The 25,774-nt window shown below is 42.4% G+C and overlaps 1 protein-coding gene across 4 annotated transcripts in view; it reads right to left on the reverse strand.

The window, feature by feature from the left end:
- Taf1b (TATA-box binding protein associated factor, RNA polymerase I subunit B) overlaps positions 1 to 24,535 on the reverse strand; it is a 59,241-nt gene extending 34,706 nt beyond the window's left edge. The window contains exons 1-8 of one of the 4 annotated variants that reach the window (XM_034514609.2): positions 24,281 to 24,535; positions 22,605 to 22,703; positions 18,048 to 18,135; positions 14,885 to 14,982; positions 14,517 to 14,612; positions 9,274 to 9,424; positions 7,458 to 7,611; positions 1,222 to 1,321 (exon numbers count right to left, since the gene is read on the reverse strand). In XM_034514609.2, the coding sequence (XP_034370500.1) occupies positions 1,222 to 1,321; positions 7,458 to 7,611; positions 9,274 to 9,424; positions 14,517 to 14,612; positions 14,885 to 14,982; positions 18,048 to 18,135; positions 22,605 to 22,703; positions 24,281 to 24,298 (804 nt within the window). In that variant the 5' untranslated portion in view covers positions 24,299 to 24,535. The other 3 variants (XM_034514610.2, XM_034514608.2, XM_034514607.2) reach the window with 3 other exon arrangements.
- Positions 24,536 to 25,774: the final 1,239 nt, after the last annotated feature.

Genomic DNA, 25,774 nt, shown 5'->3' on the forward strand with positions numbered 1-25,774 from the left:
GACTCACTGTTTTCACCCAAAGTTCTGGAGAGTTTTCTGTTGTTGTTGTATGTTTTTGTTTTTCATAAGTAATATCTCTCAATGCACTGTTCACTTTGGTCAATTTTACTCAAGACCCATGTTCTTGGGAGTTTTGTACACTGCTGTACAATAGTGGCTTTTGGAAGAAAAGATCTGGAACCTCTTTAGCTGTTTTTTCCTCCAAAGACTGAGAAATCATCATGGCACAGAAGACTTCTGATATGGGAGATACAGTCTAGACTCAGGTCTAATGATTTGCCCATTATATAAGGCTGTAGGAAAGTTACAATGTTTTAGCCTTAATTTCACATCTTATAAAGAACACTGTCTTTATTAAGTTGCCACAAGCATGACTAGAAACCACTGGCATGCATTCCACAGATATCGCTTAAGCTGCAAACAGTGCCATTGCCACCGAGGCCACAAAAGCCTAGGACTTAATTCCTTAAGTGGGAAATGCAAGAAAATATTCAATATTAATATTTAGCATACCTACAACCATCTAGTGAAGCATGGGGGGAAGAAACCGTTAAGTACTCTAATATCAATGAAGATGTACCGTTGAAGGACAGAAGCATCTCTACTAAAAACAGGTCTAGAGAAAGATACAGGAGGGCAGGTATATGGTACATGCCTGAAATCTCAGCACTTAACAGGCTGGGGCTGAGGGATGGTGAGTTCAAGGCCAGCTTGGGTGATATAGTGAGACCCTGTCTCAGAAAGGAGAGACATTAACACAAGTAGAAGACATAAGCCAACTTCTCCTGACACAAGGTGATGACTCTTCTTTCCTACAAGGCCATTCCTGTGCAAGTAGGGACAGAACCACATCTTTTTCAGAGCCATCATATGAGCAAATTAAAAAAAAAAAATACATCTACCCATCATTAAGTTACAACTACAAAGCGGGCAGTCGCGGCACATACCTTTAATCCCAGCACTTGGGCAGCAGATTTCTGAGTTCGAGGCCAGCCTGGTCTATAGAGTGAGTTCCAGGACACCCAGGGTTATATGGAGAAACCCTGTCTCGGAAAAACAAAACAAACAAACAAACAAACCCAAAAAAACAAACTACAACTAGGGAAACTAGACTTTAGACATGTTTGAAAACTGCAGAGTCAAATACTGTACCAGAGAACATAGAAACAACTGTAATGCTGTCATGTTAGTCACTGCAATGCACAAAAGAACATAACCTACCTCTATAGCAAAGATGCCTTTGTCACGACCATATACTTTCATCTCTTCTGGAAAAAGCTTAAAAGCATTTATGTACGGAATATGGTCCTCTTCAACAAACCTGCATATTTCAGAAAAACATTTCAATAAGAGCTATACACTTGTTCTGAGTAAACTTTCTGAAAATCTACACCCTTCACAAGGGAAGGGAGAATAAGCTCAGCGGATTCTACCTCCTGCATATTTTAGAAGCTACTGTTCCCAGAACCCATGAAGAAGACCAGTCAGCCGACTGTCTACAGATTGCCTAACTCTAATCAATGCATTGGGTCTGAGGAGTGTGGATCTGCCAGTTTACCACCAGGCTCCCACAGCCTTTCTTCCATGTCTAGCTCCCATCACATGACTAGCTCCTGCACACCCTGTGAGTCCCTTCTTCAGGAAGCTCTTCCTTGGCCCCTGTTTCCTTATCTCCCTCTGTCTCAGGACCTAGTCCAGTGCATGTTAGCTGATGGATAAACTTTTAAGGTTTTCATCTCAATGCCTTGTATACAGTAAGAGATCAAACATTTTGAGTTAAATGTTGAGTCTGAAGAAAACTCCAAATGTTAAAAATGGACTAAAACATATATTTACACCTCATTCATCAAGTAAAATAAAGGTTAGGGTACGGCACCGTCAGCACTAGTGGGGAAGCAGCAGTGAACCAAACAGATAAAATTGCTGTTTCCACAGATCTTGTGTTCTAGCTAGAAAAAGATGTGGGCAGCCAGTCAATCAACTACAGTATGCTAAGAAAACAAAGCAGAGAAAGAAACAAGATGGAATGCAGAACAGAGTGTCCTGTGTAAATTCCTAAACAAAGTATCAAGAGAAATTAGAAAAAGCCAGTTGGAAATAAGCAGCCAGCATGCACTGCCTTGACCTCCATTGTCACCAGCTTCCTAGAAAAGAAAGTGTTGACCTAAACTTAATTTCAAAATTAAAATGTGATTCTTCTTTGAGTCTATTGAAACTTGAGAATTAAATACTCAAGGTCAAAAAACCCTCTCCCAACTGGGTTTTCATTAGTTGCTTTAGGTTACATACAGTATCTATGCAAAGTAAACTACAATATTGGCTTAATATTATTATATACATGATATAATATATACCTATCAATTTAAAACATCTAAACTTCCAAATGCTAACATGTGCATCATTTATTTACTCCTTAATATATACACACATGTAGAGGGTTATCTATGTAGCGGGATATCTTCCCACTACACACATACCTATTATATATATTTAAAATAAATATGAGAATACATGCTTGAGCAGGCCCAGTGCTAGAAGTGAGAGATTAACAAGAGATGAAGAGCTGGCCCACCCCCCGACCCTACCAGTTCAGGCAGACATGACAGAAGAATCATGCCCACGTGGGCTGCCAGAGAGGTTCATTCAGTGCTGCTGAAGCAGAGGCAGGAAAGAGAACTGAGTCTGGGAAGCAGAATGCACCCAGAGCAGGTCTGGAGGTCTGTGGAGCCTTACCAATGAAACGGTCTACAGCACTGCTCTAACCACCTCTCAAAGTTTGCTTACTTTTGAATTTGAAGTTTCTTTTAAATTTCAAATTCCACACCCAGCCCTATATATTTTATATAGGGCCCCCACAATGGACGGTAGCGCAATCAAAATTCTAACACACTATTGCCTTTAGTAGGAATTAGCAGCAGCCTATCTGGATCAATCCAGGAAGTTGCTGAAAAGGAACTGGCACAAGAAAATAGCATCCCTCATGCCTCTCCTGCCTAACAAAGATCTCAGCAGCATCTCCTAGAAACACTCTCTGCTCACAATTTTACTGCAGTTTTTGGAAGCTTTGACTTGAGACACATTAGATTTTAACAAGCTGTCGCTTGGCTGTAGACTATTAAAGCAACACCACATGCTAGAGCTGTGTGCTTTCTGGAACAGTCCTGTCCCATTTATCCTTTCCATTTCCCTCCCACAGCTTCATCCATGCAGCCACCTCTTGCCTGCCTCCTTCCCTGCACAGAACTTCCTGGGTGACCCTCTAGGGTCGGAAGGCTGCTCCTGCTACAGTTTCCTCACCACTTATGACAGCACTTATAACTCAGACCTAATGGCACGGGACATTTCTGAGGTAATAAAGTATGTCCCGGAAGTGTATCAAAGCAACAGCTGCATATTTTTGTAGATATTCTGAAAAACCACTGAATCACATTTTACTTTCTGTTTTGTTTTGTTATGTGAGATGGTCTCAATGGGTTTCCCTGGTAGGCCTGGAACACACTTCACACTTCTGCCTGCCTCTGTCTCCTGAGTGTGGAGGATTAAAGGCTTACACCACCACACCTGGTGCGAATTGTTTATCTTTCTAAGGATTTATTTATTTCATGCATATGAATGTTTGCCTGCACATCTGTATACATAATACACGTGTGTCTAGTGCTCATGGAGTCTAGAAGAGATTCCCTGGAACTGGACTTACAGGCAGTTCTGAGATACCATGGGCCTGCTGGGAACTGAACTCAGATTCTCTCAAAGAGCAGGAAGTGCTCCTAATCACTGAGCCATATCTCAGCCCTAAGGAACTGCATATTCTTAATGGTTGAGACTTTATCATATGTAAATTATACCTCAGTATTCTTAAGTTATAGGAATGAGAGAATGGAGGTGAAAACAACTAAAGTTTATTATACACACATATATGGAAGTGTCAAAGGAGTTTTGAAGGGGAAAAGTTCCCTGACCCTCAAATGGCTTACACACTCACCTCCGTACTGCTCATTTCTCAGTCCTCCCTGCCATCAGCCTCTTCCCCCAGGCCCACTACTCATTTTCTATGCCTTGATCATAGAGTCTACTCCTGCTTAGATGCCCTACTCTCCCTGGAATGCTGGGATACTCGCGGGTTGGGTTGGCTGCTCTTTCATTCCAAGTGCAACTCAGAACCCTTTCTATGCAGCCAGACTCCAGCCCAGCATCCTAGTCCAGCCTTCTGCTCTTCACTTGTGTGGCTCATCACTTTCTCCTTTATTCATGGTTATCTGTCCCCCTCATGAAAGTGGACACTTGACTTACAAACTTCCCAACTGTATTTCGAGGCTCTAAACTAAAATATTATGTGAGTACAGCAGCTACTCAATAAATATTTGTCCAAGAATGTTGGCTGTTGTTACTTTCTGTTATTACTGCTAGCAGGGAGGGTCCATTATAGTAAATGTGAAGGGATAAAAAGAATTCATCCTAAAGCCTATGAATGCTGCTCTGAAGATAAATAAGGAAACAACAGCTTACCATCAACTATAAAATATATAGGGCCGGGTGTGGTAGCACACACCTTTAATCCCAGTACTGGAGGCAGAGTCAGGCAGATCTTTGAGTAAAGGCCAGAGTGAGGAGAATGACCCTGTATAAAAAAGGAGAAGAAGGAGAAGGAGAAGGAGAAGGAGAAGGAGAAGGAGAAGGAGAAGGAGAAGAAGGAGAAGGAGAAGGAGGAGAAGGAGAAGGAGAAGGAGAAGGAGGAAAGGAGAAAGAAGAAGAAGAAGAAGAAGAAGAAGAAGAAGAAGAAGAAGAAGAAGAAGAAGAAGAAGAAGAAGAAGAAGAAGAAGAAGAAGAGGAGGAGGAGGAAGGAAAGAAGGAAGGAAGGATGGATTGGAGAGAAGGATAGATGGAAAGAAAGATGAACATATATTCCAGCCAAGCCAGCCATGTCTCCCTGCAGACCAATGTTCTTTAGCTTCTAGCAGCAGCTCAGACTGCACTGGAGAACCTCCTGGAGGGCAATTTAGCAGAGATGAACAGGCCCTATCCCAGGGTCTGATTCCTGCAGTCCCCAGATAGTGCTGGGGCTGCTGGTCAAGAGGAGACAAGTTGAGGATCTGACTTGGAGCTCTTCTGGGGAAAACAGAGCACACCAGAAGCAGTGGTGACAGCCCCTTCTCCTACTGCCCCAAGCAACTCAGCTCTGTCCCCAGCTTGTACACCCCAAGGAGCACGGTGGGCAACAGCACTCCAGCTAGCTGGATCTAATCTCCTTGAAGGCCTTTTACAATTCCCTGTGTGGGAGAGGAGGGTCAGAGGGAAAAGGAAGGTGAGCAAGGGAGGCTGAAGACTGGACTGTCTATTCCACCCACACAGTGTTTCCCTGAGAAGAACTTCTCTCATTGTTAAATTTCTAGGACAGTTCTGTTGCCCACTTACAGACTGCCGTGGGATGACTGGCCCCTTAACCCAGCTCTGAAGACACGATTAGGTTCTCATGATTAGGGATCTTTTTGAAAGACCCTCTGGTTATCAGCAGGAAGATGGAAAGGAATGACAAGCCTGCAGACAGAGCGCAGGTGGGAACTCTGAGCAATCAATCCAAGTGAGGTGAGGACAGGCACGGAGGGAAGGACAGGTTAGAGCTGTGCTGGAAACATAAAGGATAGGTCACAATGACTGGCTGTATATGTAGAGCGAGAGAGTGCAGGAGAAGCCCTAGGTTTCCTGACACCACCAGAGTCCACAGCATGTACTAAGAACCCTGGAGGAGAGCAGGATCAAGGAGACACATGGTGAGGCACTTTTAGTCATATGAATTTAACAATAAAGGCATCAAGTAGTCATGACCATGGGCAGCTATACAGATGAATCTATGGGTCTGGCCCTCAGCAGACAAGCCTGGGCTAGTGATACAGAGTGGGAGTCATCATCAGAGATAATAATTAGTCTTGGGAGAAGATGATGTCATCTAGTGAGGGCACAAGGCAAGGCAAGGCTCAGCTGAGTAACGTTCACTGAATCAATCACAAGTGGTCTATGTGCAGCTGCTCACACTGAGAGCAGCTTTTTTATTTGGTGAATATGCCAAAGTCAAAGGCACTACCATCATTTACTAGGAGCAGTCTATTTAATAGAAGGACAAGTGCCAATGATGACAGCAGTGATGGTGAGGATGGAGACAACATCCTGACTCGCCAAAGCACTAGTGATGCTGCACTCACTGCTCTAAGTGCTCACACAGTGCCAGTGGTCCAAGCAGTTACAGCCCTAAGGTGCCATTACTATTATAGACCCATTTTACCTGGAAGAAAGCAGAAACAGAGAAACATTTACAGACTTGCTCAATGTCATGTCCTGTGCGGATGAACTGGCAGAACCAGAAGTCTAGTTTCAAACGTCAGTCCTTGTAAGTACTCCATATACTGATTAGACTCAATTTATTATTCAGAACACACAGAAAGGAAGGGGGAAACGGAACGGTTTTTTGGATCTGCCTAGTAACTGACTGATCCTTACACATCAACTCATTAGTTACAAAACCCTGTACATCGGAGCTGGCTTTAGCTCAAGTGTCTACTTCCTTATGCCAGATTTTCTGTCTAAAATTCTGTAGACTACTTTACAATATGTAAATGCATACTACTGTGTAACAGGGCCTTTTTCTATAGTTTTGATATCAACTTTTCCTAATAAACACAGACTGCCTATAGTTTCGTTATTACAACAGCAATGCATGGTTTTTATATAACTACTAGTGGCCATTTTGTTAGTAAAATGATTCCCTGTTTCTTTTCTTAGGAAAATATTTAAGATGTCTATACAGGAATATTAATGTCATTTTTCTCTTTAAAGTATTTTATCCACATTAGATAATTAACTTTCTAATATTTCATGTGAGATAAATAGTACAATTTCCACTATATCAGTACAAACTCAAATTATTAGATTTAAGGGGAATTAACTTTAAGAATTAGAACCCAAGCTACATGCAATGATTTCTTGTCATTGTCAGTTTGACTGGATTTGAAATCAGCTAGGAGACACGTACACCTCAGGCATGTCTAGAGAAACGATTCCAGAGAGGTTTAACTATGGTAAAATCTGCCCTGAATACAGATGACTCCAACCAATGGGCTGGGGTCCTAGACAGAATATAAATGAGAAACTAAGGTAAAGAAGAAGCATCCCCTTTCTCTACTTCCTGGTCTGATGTGAGCAAGAAGACCACCACCACCACCACCACTGACATGGTGAATTGAATCCCCTTAAACCACAACCCAGTGCAAACCTTTCTTCTTTCAAGTTAGTTGGCTTTGTCAGGGTCTTAGTCAGAATGACGAGAAAGCAGCCCCCGTACTACCCAAGCTTTCCAGACGTTTCCTCATTTTAGGATTTCTTATAAAATTAAAAATATCCAAAGAATGTTCCTAAATTCACACAGATAATCAGGATAAAACAATCAGGAAGTAAGTTCGGCTTACCTTAAAAGGTCTGAAAGTGTAATTGTTTCTCTCTGCCAGAGCAAGGAGAGATAGCAGAGAGCAAGTGTCCTGGGCACAGTCATCTTCACGAGCCCCTTCTCCTTCCACTCTGAGTACTCCACTCCATCAACAGATCCAGAGCAGACAGATGCTGCTTATTTAGAAACACAGTAAAATTTTTAAAAATTGAGTAACAAAACAACAACCATTCAAAATAAATTATAACTGATTCACTTTGTGTATACAATATAATGAGGGTCTCTATGGGAGTAGGGTAGAATGAGATTTTTAAAAGAGATGTAAATTTTTACGTAGTGAGTACAAGCTATTTTTTAAAAATAAAAGATCAGACAATCAGAAGGAAAATTCTAACTGCTTGGATGAGGCAGCACTCTTTCCCCCACCCAGCCCCCAGGTGCCCTCTAGCAGACACTATAGCCAAGCCTACTTACTCTACAGAGACCCACCTCACTTTCTGTGCCACTCCCCTAGGCCTGGGGAAATGACAATGACCTGTGTCTCACCTCTCCTGTAATTTACACTCTACTGAGCCATAAACAACAATTATAGTGGACTGAGAAAAGTGTTATCCAGAAAACAGCAGTGCAGGGGCATCCAAAGGTTTCTAGAAAGAAGGCAAGATGGCTCTTTTGAGCAGGTGATCAGAAATGCCTCTTTAAGAAGGTGATATCTGAGCAGAAAATTCTGACAAATTCTACCTTAAACGGAAATCCGAGCATGCCAGCAGCAGTGAGGATAAGCACACGAGTGTGTATGGGCGTGTGTGTGTGTGTGTGTGTGTGTGTGTGTGTGTGTGTGTGTGTGTGTTACACACATATGTAGAGCTCAAAAGACAACTTTCAGGAGTCAGATTCTCTGCCTCCACCATGTGGATCCTGGGGATCAAACTTGGCTCAGAGTTTGTGTGGCTAGTGCCTGAGCCTAAGCCATCCTGCCAGCCCCACGGTGGAAACTTTACAACTACTGCCTCAAATCAGAAATCAAGATATAACACTAAATGAAGGCTGAAAATGAACATCTCTTGTGAACAGAACATTTGTGCAAACTTCTCTCTCTCTCCCTCCCTCTCTCTCTTTCCCCCTCTTTGCAATTTTTTTATAACATGGAGAACTATCTGAATTATATGTACTTAAAGTCGTGCCTTTCAGTTAGGCATTGTGGCACACAGTGGTGGTGCTCACCTTTAATCCCAGCACCTGAGAGGCAGAGCCAGGTGGACCTCTGTCCAGCCTGGTCTACAGAATGAGTTCCAGGACAGCCAGGACTCTTACAAAGAGAAACACTTGTCTCAGACAAAAAAAAAAAAAAAAAAAAAAAAAAAAAAAAAAACCTTGCTTTTCTCTCTACATATGCAAATAAACAGCTTTCTGGATGCCACATATGGCAGTAATGGTTATTTCTGAGTGGGATGGTAGCTGGTGTCTTATCCTCCTTGTAACCATCAGCACTTTATAGTTTTATATTGAATTGTATTCATAATTTTAGTGTAAAAACTAAAAGAAAGCTCCAGAAATCATCATTTTAAAAAAAGATTTATTTTTTTATTTTTGTACATGTGTGTCTGTATGTGTGTGTGCACCACCTGTGTGCCTGTACCTGCAGAGGCCAGAGAGGACACCAGATCCCCTAGAACTGGAGTTATAGACAGCTGTGAGTTGCCATGTGTGTGCTGAGAATCAAGCCCAGATCCTCTGGAAGAGCAGCCAGTGACTGTCACACACATGTACTCTCCTATATACACACAATAAATAAATAAAGTTTAAAAGATGCTAAGTAGACTGTTTCTCTGTTTTACCTGACTTTGGTGATCCTTTGGTGACAGGGAGAGGCTTTGGAGTCTGAAGGTCAGACTGGAACTCTGATTCACTTTCAAGGGGACATGTGGTATCACTTAGCAGCTCAAGATCACTGCCCCAGTCTGAGGACTGCAGATAGTCTTCTGATACCTGTTCATAAGATAACAGAAACAGAAATTACTGCTGGAGTTCCAAAGTTAACTTCTGGGATCTAAACAGTGGCTGCTCATCACTGTGTCTGAGAGTCCTTTCTGGGGAACTGTTCCTATCAGCAGTGCTTGCCAGGGAGGGACTGCAAACAAGGCTAAGTGAGGAAATAGCAACTCACTCTCTCTCTCTCTCTCTCTCTCTCTCTCTCTCTCTCTCTCTCTCTCTCTCCCTCTCTCTCCCTCTCTCTCCTTCTCTCTCTCTCTTTCCTCCTTTCAAGTGTACCTCTCTCGTAGGGTCAGGACCCTCACAATGAAAGCACCAGTGTCACTTTGGATCCTCCATGCTGGCTGCTTTCAACCACATTGGCCTTTCTGTGAATAACAGTACCTGACAAGGATGGACTATTTCATACCACTGTTTGCTGTCACATGTCAAGTAATGAAATGGTAGTCAGTGTCTTAGAATAGTCAGGGGACTGGCTACTTAAAGATCTTATTAGCTGACATGGCCACAAGGAACTGATATCATTCACAGTCCTATGACCTCACCCCTGCAGGTCAAGAAACATAACCTTATTACAAGGAGATCAAACTCAAGTACTGGAGAAGCACACAGAACACAGAAGAAAAAAATTCAGAATGGGCCTCATGAGGCAAGATGCATCACAAAGCTAGTCACGAAGCATGCATTCAGAAAACCTGAAGGAATCGGAAAAGAACTTCCACAGATACCTACAGGCACCCACCTGCCCACTGTTCTGCTATAGACTCTATACTGTTCCCAGTTCTTCTGTGCTATGTAATTTCCCACTGAAAGCCAACTTCCATTTGTACACTCACCTAAAATCACCCATTTCTACTGCAGAAGTCTGTCAATACCAAATACACTATCATCTCTCCCACTTAAACAAAATTTTTCCTTGACCACAGGTACCATCCAATTGTTCTGAATGTCTTTGAAGCAAAATGCCTTGATGACGTGAAGAGATGCTGTCTTTGATCTCTGTCTGCCTTGCACCCCATCCCAGTTCAGCTCCACTGGCTGTCTGATCAGGCTCAGCCCTCTCTGTCTTTAACCTAGCAGCAGCACCACCAGATGCCACTGTCCTTGTATGAAATACTGTCATCTTGGCTTCTAGACAGACATTTCTTTTCTCAGCTGTCCTGACCTCACACCAACACAGTAACCCTGGGAAGGCCCAGAGCTTAGGTTTTTGGTCCTCTTCTGTGTCTGCCTTTTGGTGACACCCAACAAACTTGGGTTTAAATCATAGCTCCTGTATTTTACTTCTATGATGTACCCACCCATTAAAACCCGTGAAATCCAGGTGACTCTTACAATCACTGGCATGCCACAGTTTAATTTACAGCATTCTTTTTTAAGGGTACTTAAAATGTTGGTGTATCTTGGTGTGCTGGCTAATTTTGGCTAACTTAACACAAGTTAGCATCATTTGGGAAGAAGGAACTTCAACTGAAACAATGCCCCACAAGATTGGCTTGTAAGCAAGTGCGTGGTATCACTTAAAAATTAATGCTACAGAGGGCCCAGCTCATTGTGGGTGGTCCTATCCCCGAGCAGATGGCCCTGGGTTGTATAGGAAAGTAGGCTGGGAGACTTCACGGATGCCTCCCCTTTTCCTTTCAGCTGCTGCCATGCCATGCTGAGCAGACACAGGTGAAATGGTGCAAAAACAAGACTGGAGCTGCTCCCATCACTGATGTGGTACAATCAGGCTACTGCAAAGTCCTAGGGAAGGGAAAGCTCCCCAAGCAGCCTGTCATCCTGAAGGCTGAGGAAAAGATGAAGGGTGCTGGGGCTGCCTGTGTCCTGGTGACATAAGCCACACAGGGAGGTTCACATAAATGCTACCATTTTCCATGTGAAACAAACAACAACAATAACAAAATAGGCTAAGCAAGCCAGAAGCCAGCCAGTTAGTAGTGCACCTCCAGTCTCCACTGCAGTTCTTGCCTCCAAGTCCTTAGCCTGACTTTCTTCAATGACACACTGTAATGTGAAAGTATAAGCAAAATAAACTCTTTCCTCCCAGGTTGCTTATGGTCATGATGTTTTATCACAGAGCAACTAAGTCACTTGGTTAGCTGTAGTTCAGAGGTAGAATGCTTGCCTAGTATGCGTGAAGCCTGGATTTGATGATTTCATGGCTATAATGCACACTGGCAGTTTTAAATTCCTATCTTTTCCACTGCAGACTTGTCAGTCTCACTGCATATGTGACATCTTCTCTTGGATGTCTAACAGCTGTCTCAAACTTAACATGTCCCAAACGTAGCCCCTGGTTCCACCTACCCTTTTGGTTTATGGCAGTTCTTTCCTTCTAGCTGCCTAGGCTGGGAACCCCGTGGTCATCCTTGACTCCTGCCTCCCACACCCCATAGCTAGAGCATCGGAAAGTCCCGTGGAATCTATCTCCAAAGCCTTTCTATGCCTACCACTCACCTTCTCCTATGTGCTGCCAGGCCCCAGCTGCTGCCACTCACCTAATGTAGGCTTGGGTCAGCTGGGCAGTGGTGGCACATGCCTTTAATCCCAGCACTTGGGAGGCAGAGGCAGGTGAATTTCTGAGTTCAAGACCAGCCTGGTATACAGAGTGAGTTCTAAGACAGTCAGGCTTACACAGAGAAACCCTGTCTCAAAAAACCAAAAAAGAAAAACAAAGTGTGTGTGTGTGTGTGTGTGTGTGTATTTTTTAATTTCACCTCACTGGGAAGTCCTTCGTGGCTAGTCTGGGTTACATAACATCCTTCCCTATGCCCTAAGATACACATTTGTTTGCTCGTTCTGGAATCAATAGTTAACCATAGATCAAAAGTTGTAAGTTAGGATCCAGATACTGGCCTCTCTACTTGGGACAGATCCAAAGCTCTAAGGCCACATTTGGAGAGTTACTGAGGCACATACATTCTGAGGGTGGAATCTGTGGTCCGGAACTGCTAGGCAAGTTCTCTGTCTGTAAGAGACACCCCAAACTCATTTCTAATTTAAAATCTATTTTTTTCTCCCTTTCAAAAAAAGAGTATTGCTATACTGGTGTAACAGAAATGATGTGGGCTTCTGATTTCATTTCTTATTCACCAGGATTTAATGTGATACTGTCCACCAGGTGTTTACTCATACCAACAAAAATTTGGTCTGTAAGTTTTCAGTTAGCCTAAGATTAAGTGTCACAGAGAACCCCAGTTTTTCATTCCTGTTTTCTACACACTAGGCAGCATCCCAGTGTACAAAGACAACCAGAGACACCAAGTATGAGATTTGAAGGTCATGTTCTTACTATTTTGAATAATTCCTTTTTTCCTTTTAAGAGCCACCATAAAACCATAAAGCTCCTTTTGCTTTTTGGGCCAAGCATGTGGCTCCCATACCCAGACAGTTAGTGTTCCACGTGCAGCTCTGAGGCCCCTCCTTTGCTCACCTCTGTAACCTATTCCTTTCATTGACCTGGGCTTCTTAGTCCTAGATCACTGACCTCTGCATACAGACTTATGAGGACCTTACCAAACAAGGAAATGCTGGACCACCTCCCAAGTTTCTAGCAAATGTGAGTCACAAAAACTCAGAATCTCATCTTAGTCCTGGAGGGTAGCTACCATTCATCAGACACATCGCAGCAGGGGAACTGTCCTTTACTCCAAGTAAAAAGTACCATAGCACACTTTTGAAGCAATCAGAACAAACTGCTCAAACACAGAGCAGCTCAGACGGGCACCCAAATTGACTTGGCTGCAATTCAAAGCTCTGCGATTGGACAGTTAAGGGGCAGATATTGAGATGCCAGGTAAAGTAAGTAGGAGGGCCAAGTGAAGGAGTGACATATGCAGGGCCTGGGGATGCAGCTTAGTTGCTAGATGCTTGCCTAGTCTGCACAAGGCCCTGGCTTGGATCTTCTGAGTATAAATATAAACATAAAATTATGTCTGTTAACCTAGCACTTGGGAGGTGAGGGCAAACCAAGGTCATCCTTGACTACACAGCAAGGCTGGCCTGGGATACATAAGACCCTGTCTCAAAATAAAATAAAATAAAATAAAATAAAATAAATAAAATAAAATAAGCCAGGTGGTGGCACTTGCCTTTAATCATAGCACTTGGGAGGCAGAAGCAGTGTGGATCTCTGTAAGTTTAAGGTTAGCCAGGGAGAAATAATCAGATCCTGTCTCAAAAAACAGTCATCATCATCATCATAAGAGGAATAGCATATGCAAAAAGCTCTAACAACAACAAAGAAACAAGACAAACAAATGCCACAAAGTAAATAGTCAAAGGACAGAAGTTTCTCCAGAGCTCTCTTCTAGGCCAGGTAAGGGGCTCAGAGGCACAGAGCTTTCCCAACATATGAGTTTGACTCTGATGCTGCAAAACAAAAAAAAAAATTCCTTAAATTACCTATATAAAATTCATGAACTGGGTTTGGTGGCTGTAATCCTAGCACTTGAAAGGCTGTGGCAGGAGGATTACCTAGAGTCCAAGGCCAGCCTAGACTATGAAGTTAGACTCTGCCTCAAAAGACCAGAAACAAAATAACAAAAACTTCCAAAAAAAAAAAAAAAAAAGTGATGGTTTGTATATGTTTGGTCTAGGGAGTGACACCATTTGGGGGTGTAGCCCTGTTGGAGTAGGTGTGTCACTGTGGGTGTGGGCTATAAGACCCTCATCCTAGCTGCCTGGAAGCCAGTATTCTGCTAGCAGCCTTCAGATGATGATATAGAACTCTTAGCTCTGCCTGCACCATGCCTGCCTAGATGCTGCCATGTTCCTGCCTTGAGGAACCTCTGAACCTGTAAGCCAACCCCAATTAAATATTTCCTTTTATAAGACATGCCTTTGGTCATGATGTCTGTTCACAGCAGTAAAACCCTAACTAAGACAGAAAATAGATTTTAATTCCTTTATGTTACAAGCAGATTAATAAACAGCCACAGTTCATTGTGAAGTCTAGATCATTCTGGATTGCACCTGGAATCCACAGGCAAGCACCACAGTCAAACTCAAGCAGTCACAAAAAATGCCTTTGCCTTTCTGCAACCAGAGTGAATTTTCATGCCTTGTGTCAGGGTCCAGGGCTCACCTTGGCTTTCCTTCCACTTGTACGAACTGGATTTTTACAATAGGCCTGCTTGCTCTTCTGAAGGTAGCGCTTCCAAAAACTGTGTAAGACTTCATTCTAAGAAGGAAGGAAACGAGTGAAGGTGACACCCACCCAGGCACATGTACCACACAAGCTCTCACACTCTACAGTTGGCCCCTAATCTAAATGCCTTCTCACCTGCTTCTCCTTACCAGGGACATGGGAAACCAAATAAATAATGTTCCATTTTGTTTTTCAGTGCTGGGGATTAAACACAGACCTCAAGATAACTTCTAATCTTAGAGTTAGGGGAGGGTCCATTCAAGTCTCACTTTTCAAACAGTGATAGCTAACATCTAGCTACTTACCTTTAGTTCTGGGCTTACTCCAAGGGTCTCCAGGGCTTCTGCTTGGTGATAAAGTATGCACTGGAAACCTTCACACACATACCAATCCCAGCCTTTCTCTAAAGGACAAATAACAAGCTTTAGACACACATAATCCTAATTCACTATGATGCTTCTACATAATGCAAACTCTGTGTACGTACATGCGCAGAAAGACCTCTAGTTTTGTACCTCAAATAGTTTTTGTGCATGTACACGTGTACACTTTATGTATATGCATGTATGTTTTTATACGTGTGTATACACTTTATGTGTGTGTGCATTTTGTATATGTATTTGTGTATGCTGTGTATGTGTACATGATTTAGTTTTTGTTTGGTTTGCTTTGGTTTTTTAATAAGACCCCACTATGTGACTGTGCCCAGCAGGAACTTGCTATGCAGATGAGGTAGCCTCATATTTGTATCCTTCTCCCTGCCTGTTTCTATCTCCTAAGCTCAAAAGCATAAGCATCCATTACTATACTCAATCATGAATAGCTTCTTTCTTTTCTTAAAAGATTTATTTATTTATTTATTTATTTATGTATATGAGTACTCTATTTGCATGTATGCCTGCATGACAAAGAGGGCATCAGATCCTATTATAGATGATTGTGAGCCACCATGTGTGTATTGGCTGGTTTTGTGTGTCAACTTGACATCATCGGAGAGAAAGGACCTTCAGTAGAGAAAATGCCTCCAAGAGATCCAGCTGTAGAGATGGCATTTTCTCAATTAGTGATCAGTGGGGGAGGAACCAGCTCATTGTGGCTACCATCTCTGGGCTGGTAGTCCTGAGTTTTATGAGAAAGCAGACTGAGCAAGCCAGGGGAAGCAAGCCAGTAAGTAACACACACACACACCCTCCCGCAACACACACACACCCTTGGCCTCTGAATCTTTTAAAACTTACTATTATTTCATTTCATGTATATGGGTATTCTGCCTGTGTGTATGTATATGTACCACATACAGAAGCCTGGTGCCCAGAGGCCAGAAGAAAGCATCCAATCCTCTGGAACTAACTCAAATTCCCAACAGTTGTAAGCTATCATGTGGGTGCTGGGAACTGAATGATGGTCCCAGAAAAGCAAGTGCTCTTCCCTACTGACCATCTCTCCAGCCCTTCCACCTTTATTTATTTAAAATGGGATTTCTCAGTGACTCTCAATGCATGGATTTGGCTAGGATGGCTGGCCAGTAAGCTTTGAGGATCTACCTACCTATGTCCATCTCTTCCATACTGAGGTTATAAGAAGCATGCCGTTTAGCTTTTTATGTATGTTTTAGCAGCTTTTACATATGTTTGGGGGCTCTAACTTCCACTCCTTGTATGTCAGGTACTTCACTGATGGAGCTATCTTCCCAGCTCCTAAATATTTTAAATGGTCTATTCCTGTGAGCCTCATAACCTTAGAAATCATAAAGAAATTGCCATGGCAGTCAGAATTATATGTTTAGCTATGGTAACAACCAATTGGAGACAATGTTACAGTGAGTGAAGACCCTTGTATTTTACCTGCTATGGCCAGACAAACAGAAACTCATTCAAAAGCATGCTATCAAATTTTCTCACATATGGCTTCTGAAGTCTGTTAATGACTCCCACATAGCTTCTCTATACACAGTGAAAGACTCCAACCCCTTTCACTTACCAGAATAACAGGGTTTCCTGCCCCTATTGACTAACCAAGCCTTCCTGGGCAGAGTCTCAAACATAACAAGAAGCCTATAATAACTTCTGATGCACGGCACACAGAGGTTAAGAGGAGAAAACCCTCTGAGTGGTATGCACATACAAGGTTCCCACACACTATCACACAAACTTAGAAACTGATAACGTTGCATTTTAAACTCTGCACAGGATTGGGGATTTAGTTCAGTGGTAGAGCGCTTGCCTAGCAAGCACAAGGCCCTGGGTTTTGGTCCTCAGCTCTGAAAGAAAAGAAAACAAAACAAACAAACAAACAAAAAACAACAAAAAACCCTCTCTGCACTCTCCTATGTATAAACCAATGGTGTCACTGTTTTCCTTCAGAGGTGACAATGCCATGACTCTGTCATTGACTAGGAGACACCACCTAATGCAGCATCCAAGGTTCTGTAGACATTTAAGCCAAAACTATACATTTTAACTATTTACATATCTGAGTTACAATTAATCATGTGTTACTCTAATAAAACTGAATAAAAATCAACCAGGTTTTAGACTATAAAAAGTCACTATTAGGCAGGAGAGACAGACGGTTCAGTGATGAAAGAGCACTGGCTTCTCTGGAAGAGAACCTGGGTTTGGTTCCTAGCATCTACATGGTGGGGTCACAACCATCTATAACGCAGTCCTCTGGCCTCTAAGGGTAGCTGCACATACATGGTACAGACATACATGTACACAAATACCTACATACATAAACATAAAATAATCGTTTCTTTTAAAGTTACTATTAAAGTTTAAATAGAAATCTGTGTTAGTATTTGAGCATTCCCTCTGTTATTTATCTAAGAATGTCAATGTATTTCATTATATATTTCATGTATGTCCACATCTGTACATTCATACACATGTATACACACATTTGTATACCTTCACAGCTCCCTTTTGTAGAACTGTTTACTATCACCATTAGGTCAGTGGTTTCTAACTTGAGACTTTATCTGGTCCTAGTTACTCACAAAAATACAAAAATGCCGCCAGATTTTTCAGATCCTTCTCAATAATGGCCCACTGTAAGGAATCACTGGATCAGTACTCACTCTACAGTTATTTTAGGGAAAAATAATCTTTTCTATTTTAAGAAGGTATGTTCAAAATTCAACATGAGAAATAGTGTTCAAAAGTTGAATACGGTGTTGAGCTAGCCCAATCTGAGAAGCACTTAGCTGAACCATTTCAGAACATAGGCCAGGTTCAGACAGCTAACACTGTTACTACCTTCTGCGGAACAGCTGCCCTGCTTATGGACAACATATACTTCAGTACATTTGCTCCCAGTTTTACCCCCAGAAGCGACTTGACTTTAATAACTTGGATATTCTGTTTAAAATGCTGGCATTTTGTCTGGAATTTATTTAACTTCATCTGTGTCCTCACATCATGAAGGAAAGTGTGAAGGAGCCTTGCCACTGTGGGCATTGGTGCTCACCATGCTTGCTTCTCTGTCTCAAGCCCCTGCTGATGGAGTTGATCTTGGTGTTAGGGATAATTGCGGTGCTCACCACTTCCTTTGATCGCTGCAGGAAACAAAGACAGGTCATGAGAAGGAAAGCTCTATACCCTGAAGCATACATTCCAAGTACACACTGGGAAGTGTCCAGGAACCAGAAAGTGACTGGACAGATGACTGTGAAACCATACTATGACAATTAATCTTTATGCTACTTTTTCATTCAAAAAAAAATGTGGTTCCTAAAAAAGCCAGTTACACAGCAACCAAACAAATAAACCTTTACTTTAAACTATGCAATTATATTGCAATTAAACTTGAGTTTAAAAAGCTGGAAGTGATGGTGCATGACTTTAATTCCAGCATTTGGGAGGCAGAGACAATTAGATTTTTGAGTTTGAGGCTTGCCTGGTCTACAGAGCAAGTGTTCCAGGACAGCAAGGGTACACAGTGAAACTCTGTCTTGAAAACAACAACAAAACAAAAATGTATTAAAGTATAACTTTAATTTTTAAAAAAATATGGAAAATCAAACAAGACCAAAAATAAAATATATTCATTTTTTTTAATCCATGCAAAATACACTTTAAAATGACAACAATTTATGGTTAGACACAGTGGCACACGCCCATAATCCTAGCACTTAGAAGGTGAAGGCAGGAAGATCAAGAGTTTAAGGCCAGCCTGGGCTACATAGACCCTCCCTCAAAACAAATAAAGGACAACAAAAACAAATAACTCCATGACTCCCTGCCACTGCTGATACCTGCCACACAGGGAGGCTCATCCTCCTTCAGCATGGTTGTGTGAACATTAATTCAGAAGGGAGTTTCTTTTACAAAAGTACTACCATGGGTGTGGGGAGCATGCCTTTAATCCCAGCACTAGGAAGTCAGAGGCAGGACCAGCCTGATCTACATAGTGAGTTCAGACAGCATTACAAAGTAAGACCCTATCTGAAAAAATAAAATAAATAAAATAAAAGCACTTTTTATTTCCAATAAAAGAAGTTTAAAATGGTAACAGTTAACACCATTCATAACAAACTGATTGGTACCAACAACTATCCAAGGCCATTATCTCAGACTGACTTTCTTCCAACCAAAAACAAAATACTGAGTCTTATTTCTAGAGAAAAGTAAAAATTTTTAAATAATAAATAATATCAATATACTTTTCTAAGTTTAAAGATTGAGAATGAAGCTTATCTTTTGGGGTGGGGGAGTTCCAGATAGCCTGGGGAAGCCCTTGTCCTTTGAGCTCTAGAGTCCCAGACTCTACTACCTCCAACAGTGTGAGTCTCATAAGAATACAAGGCACAAGCTGAGGAGTACCCCACCAACCAAACATGCCCAAACCCTAGTTCAATCCCCAAGAGCCAGCCTGGGCTACATGAGACCCATCTCAAACACAATAAGAGACATGCCTCTAGTGATAGGATTTCTGGGTATAGATATTGTTTTCAAAGCACTATGATATACTGAAGAGGCTATGGCGAGAAGATAAGACATGCCAAAATAAGCAGTTATCTAGAAAAGACAGGTAAAACATGTAATAGGTAAGAAGGGGCTTTACACTGAACTATGGGTAAAACATGTAAGAGGTGAGAAGGGGCTTTACACTGAACTATGGGTAAAACATATAAGAGGTGGGAAGGGGTTTTACACTGAACTAAGTAAGACATAGAACAACAAAAACTAGGGAAGGCTAAGCACCCCCATGGTTAGATTGTGGAATATTTACATACTTACTAGAAATCTGTGATACTTTGACCCACACATTAGAAACCATCAAGACTCAGTGGTACTCACTGTCCCTTTCCAGACACAGAAAAACAAAAGACTGGACAGGAGCTACCTAGTGTATACTGAGAGTGTTGGTGACTTGGGCTTCCACTTGCATAGTTTCCAGTCTCCTACAATGAGCATGCACTGTTCTACAAAATCTATTAAACTTACATAATTTAGGCCCATACTTGTATTAAATACTTAAGGACTTATAAAAAAAAATGTCCTTTAAACTGGCTAGATTAAGGACCTTAAGTTCTTTTTCCTGACTAAAACACACCAGGAAAAAAGCTTTGCACTCAGAAGGCTTTGCTGGGATTGCACACAGTGCCAAGATCTTGAAGAATCACACACAGTGAACTGAGGAGAGAGGAGAGAAGCAGACTGTCAGGAGAGCTGTATCACAGCCTCAACCTGTTCCAGGCTGTTGACTCACTGGTCATTCTTCACCCACTGAATTTCAACAGCACCACACTACACAACTCCAGGAAGTACAGCTGTACACTATTCTGTGTTGAATATGCCTGGGTTAATGCAAAGCCAAGAGTAACAACTGAAGTTCTATAACTTCACTCAGGTTTGCCTGTTGTGTGCCTTTTACAAAAACACACTGGGACCAGGGATGTAGTTAAAAGGACACTTGTCCAGCACACAGAATGAACTAGATTATGCCCCTGAACAGCAGGAAAATTTTAAAAATGTCATCCACCTTCAAGAACTGTACATCCTCATCCCCTTGGGTTGAGACTCTTAAATATGAAGCTTAAATATAATATTCTTTCAAACTAAAAATAATGGTAGTTGACTTAGTCAGACCAAACCAAGAAACATCAAAGACAGAAATAAAAGAAGCCATTAGTTACGGCTGTTCAATTCGTATAAAAATAGTGCCCTGGCTCCATCTGCAAACGGAGACTCCATTATGACATCCCTCTCCTTCACTATGTTTACATTTGAACCACACTAGAAAATCAACACTGACTAAACCTCTGGAGCCTCAGTGAGCATCAAAGCACAGGACAAACTGCAAACGTTTCAAGTATAATCTGATGTATTTATGTACATGAGTATTTATATATCTTGATGGGACGTGTCTCCATTGCCATGATCAAGGAGATTATCGCTCCACCATTCCCCAGTGTTTTTGGCTAAGTATATATCTGGGTAATATCCGGCTGACTAACAGGGAAGCAAACAAGCATCTAAGCTATAAACTGACGAAGCCACCTCAAAGAAACACACCTGTGTGGAGCAGGAGAGATGGCTCAGGGCTGAGAGCAAGCACAGGTCTTGCAGAAGACCCTCGGGTTCACACCAACCATCAGCTCACAACCATCCCAAACCCAGCTCCCCCTGCTGGACTCCATAGGCACCTACACTCACATGCAAATGCACATATCCATACATACATACCTTTTATAAAAGCAAAGCACTTTGTGGAACTGAGCCGCCTACTAAATTAGCTATGTGTCTTAAGGGGTCTTTTGTTGTTGTTACACATCTTTTGTCCAGATTTTGAGTTGTCTGAGGTAGGAAGGCGAGTCAGTCCCTATCATACTCTGTGCTGGAACACAGTCTTTCTTCTACACCAACTAGCTTTTCTGAATAAGTGCTGAAGGTAGTGCTTATTCCTTCTTGGCTCTGCACTTCCAGCAAATCCTTCTCTATGAAGAACAGTCCTGTCATGTTTAGATGATAGTCCATCATCAGGCTGACCACACTTTGGTTACTGGCCTAAAGGTAAGGTATACTCACCAGAATAGGACCTAGAACTTCCAATATGAAGATGGCCTCATTTACCAATATTACATAGTGCAGAGTGACAATGTCTAGTGACAATCTCTAGTTTAAGAAACAGGTATGATGGGTTAGAAGACTTAGATTCAAGTCCTGTCCCAAATCTTTGCACCACTGTGACATTGGCCACAAACTCAACTGGTGTCAGGTGTGGTGGTGTATAGCTTTGATCCTAGCTCTCTTGGATCTCCAAGTGGGAGCACAGCCTGGTCTACATAGTCAGACTCTGTCATCAACAACAACAAAAACCACTAATGACCCATAAGCCCTGCTTGCCCTGTCTATCTATGGGATACATTGTATCTCACAGGCTGTTGTGAGGCAGAAATGACATAATAGATGAGAAAGTACTTGGTTGGTTGTAAGGAGCTACATAAAGATTCATGGTAAGGAAGCATGTTTCCGATACGCCCAACAGTCCCCCACCATTCTAACATTCCATCCTCCAAATCTCTAAACTGGTACAACGCATTAAAAACTAATAAAAATATCCTTCAAATATAATGTTAAATACTTCAAGCTGGGCAAGGTGACACATGCCTTTAATCCCAGCATTCAGGAGGCAGAAATAAGCAGATCTCTGTGAGTTCTAGTCAGCCTGGTCTACAAAGCAAGTTCCAGGACACTCGAGGCTATTATATAAGGAAAATCTGTCTCAAAAACACCAAAACCAAACAGACAAAAAAACCAACAACAAAAAAACTTCCATATACAGACAATGTAAATAAAACATTCATTTATAAATATGACAACATAACTTTAAAGTTCATCTCTAATCTAATTTGCAAAGTTCTTAATCCAAGACTGTGCTCTTAAAGACTGTTTCTATTCTTGGAATTTGGCCACTGAGTGAGTGATAAAGACAGATTCATTTTTTAGGAGTCAGACCACATTCCAGGTGAAACTGCAATTTTAAAAACGTAATCAAATTCGTGAATGACACATTACTTACATCTGTGACATTGTGGCAGGAAGTACAGTAGTATTTGCCTTCATCGGTAAGGCCCCAGGAGACTGCAGCACACTGAGAACAGCGGTCTGTGAACGATTTCTATGGAAGGCAGAAATCTGTTATTGTCAGGCCAACACACTTCACCTTCAACCCCATGGTTCTAAGCTCTATTTCCAGTGTTCCTGGCAATTTCATCCCCCTGAATTAAAAAAAAAAAAATCACAAAAAATTAAAAATACATCAGACAGTATCTACAAACAAGAAGAGTTTAGACTCATTAGTAGCGTGAAATGCAGTAACTATCCCATAAAACAACTGGGAACAAAGGAAAAGTGGACAGGGCTAAACTGGAAACAAAGTCATAGGTAAAGAGAGAGCTGAGGGAGAAAAAGAGACCCAGTGGCAAAACAAACATACAAAGATTAAAAACACTGTCGACTTTTTCCTTTGGGACACTGAAAAATGTATCACGAGGCAGATGTTTCAACATTTGATTTATTCATCCAGCAATACAAAGGGTGTCAACTATATGTGTACCAGATGTTTAACTGGGTGCTTGGGGGTTCTACTGTAAGCAAAAGGAGCATAGGGTGGATCATGGTGGATCATTTAGTTTTATCAACTTACTATCTAGATGCATTACTACATTTGTAATAAATAAAAATAGTATCTACTGTCTACCATGAGTCCCTCTATCCTTATCTTCCAGTGAACACACACAGAATTGGTTCCTAATGACTTATGGGTCAATTACTGAATGTACCCATCATGGTAAAAGTGCATGCAAAGTTCAGCGGCATCCTCAACACTTTTAGGGTGAGGTGTGGGCACGTGGGCTGGATAGTTTTATGTCAACTTGACACAAGCTAAAGACATCTGAGAGGAGGGAAGCTCAATTAAGAAAATACCTCCATACCATCAGGGGGCACACAGGCCTGTAAGGCACTTTCTTAATCAGTGACTGATGAGGGCGGGTCCATCCCACTGTGAGTGGTGCCATTCCTGGGCTGGTAGTTCTAGGTTTTACAAAACCCGGCAGGCTGACCAAGTCAAGAGGAGTAAGCTAATAAGCAGCACCCCTCCATGGCCTCTGCATCGGCTCCTGCCTCCAAGTTCCTGCCCTGTTCTTTAGATGATGAACAATCATATAGAAGTGTTAGCCAGATAAACCCTTTTCTCCTCAACTTGCTTTTCTGGTCATGGTGTTTCATCACAGCAATAGAAACCCTAAGATGGCAAGCACATTATAATGTCCTCGGCAAAGGTCTGGAATTCGTACCCTAGACAGACTAACAGGGATTACTTGGAGGCACCCTAAGTTCCAGGTCCTGCTATCCATCACGCGCCCCAGCATCAAAGGGAGCTTTACGGGGTGGTCCCCTCCAAGGAAGATAAGCCTTGGGGATGGCCACCCCACAAGCTTCATCCTCCTTCTGGCCCACGCCCCTCTGAACAAAAAACACTCCACCCAATCGCACCGGCAAGCTCCAGGGGCGGATACACAAGGCAGGTTCCGGGCCCATGTGGCCACCGCCTCCTCGCTCCGTCCCCTATACGGGTCACCGCCCCCCAGGCAACGCCTCCTCCCGGAGCTGCTCCTTCTCCTCCTGGCTATCCATGGCCCTTTCCGTTAGGGAACGCGTGTCGGAGCTTCAAGCATTCCTCTAGGTCCTTACCACCTCCTCCACATCCATTGCGGCTCCGCTGCAGACACCGTTACCCAGACAGCAAACGCCGCTTCCGGGAAAGCCGGGGAGAACGCTCCGGTCGGAAAACACAGCCTCTGCCTTTGCGTTCCAGGAGTCTTCTGTGCTGACACGCTGGGGCAAGACTCAGGCTGCAAGTAGGCAGTCAGTACTGGGACCGGATCCCAGAGACAGAGCTCAGACCTACGAGGGTTTTCTGTGCTGCCCTGGAACTCAGCTCAGGAAACCAGACTGGCCCCGAACTCACTGAAATCCGCCTGGCTCTCCTTCTTGAGTGCTGGGATTAAAGGCATGTGCCATCACTTCCGGCTTCTAGTTTTTACAAAAAGTATTCTCAAGTGTTTGAAGTAGAGAACACAGGTTGCTGAGCTAGAACTGGGTTTCTATTTGAATTTTTTTTTTTTTTTTTACTTCCCAGATCCTAGGAACCAAACCCTTCTACATGCTAGCCAAGTACTCCACACCACCGAGCGACATCCCCAGTTCTTAGACCAAGATTTCTAATCATGACTCGATTCCTTTCTTGTACCTTCACCTTCCTGTGTAAAAAGTATAGTTAAGTAAAAAGTATTTGCCTATTACTATAATTATATCTCATAAATTCTGGATAAATTTATCTCTTGTTCCCTCGTTGAACACACTAATCCCTTGCTTCATTCCGCAAACTAAAGTTGTTTTAGATTTTAGAGATTTATCTGTGAACAAAATAAGTCTCTACCTTCATGAAGATTATATTTGTTATTTATGTGTTTTTGCTTGTTTGTTTCCATACAGGGTTTCGAGACAGGGTTTCTCTGTATTGCCTTGGCTGTCCTGGAACTCACTCGGTAGACCAGGCTGGCCTCGAACTCAGAAATCCGCCTGCCTCTGCCTCCCAAGTGCTGGGATTAAAGGCGCGCGCCACCACCGCCTGGCTGACATATGTTTTAAATACTAAAAATTCTTTCCAGGGGCTGTAGAGAAGCGCTGAGGGACTGAGATGGATTTCAGGTGATAAGAGCCCCAGCAGGAGAGGCTAGGGTGTGTCCTGCAGTACCCTGGAGAACAAAGGAAACTCCTGATATAGATATTTAGAGAGAAAGGACCTCCAAGCCCAGAGGAGAGGGGGATTCTGCAATTTGCAAGTTAACAAAGGCACTAAAAATAAAGGGCCATAATTTAGGAAGCGAAACCTATTTTTGCCTCCTGCCACCTGGGGGCTGCTGTATACTGGGAGTTTAGTAGTTTATGGAAGGTACTAAATAAAGTGAGGCTTGAGTTTAATATCAATATTATGGTAAAAAGAGACAAAAATAAGAAAATCATGGAGTTGGAGAGATAGCTCAGCACTGGCATCTCTTGGAAGATTTCAATTTGATTCCCAGCACCCACATGGCAGCTCACAACTGTCTGTAACTCTCGTTCCTGGGGATCAGGTGCCATCATCTACTGACCTCCATGGGTATCAGACACAGACATGGTGTG

The sequence above is a fragment of the Arvicanthis niloticus genome, chromosome 11, assembly GCF_011762505.2.
Source record: "Arvicanthis niloticus isolate mArvNil1 chromosome 11, mArvNil1.pat.X, whole genome shotgun sequence".
In the NCBI taxonomy this organism is placed as follows: Eukaryota; Metazoa; Chordata; class Mammalia; order Rodentia; family Muridae; genus Arvicanthis; species Arvicanthis niloticus.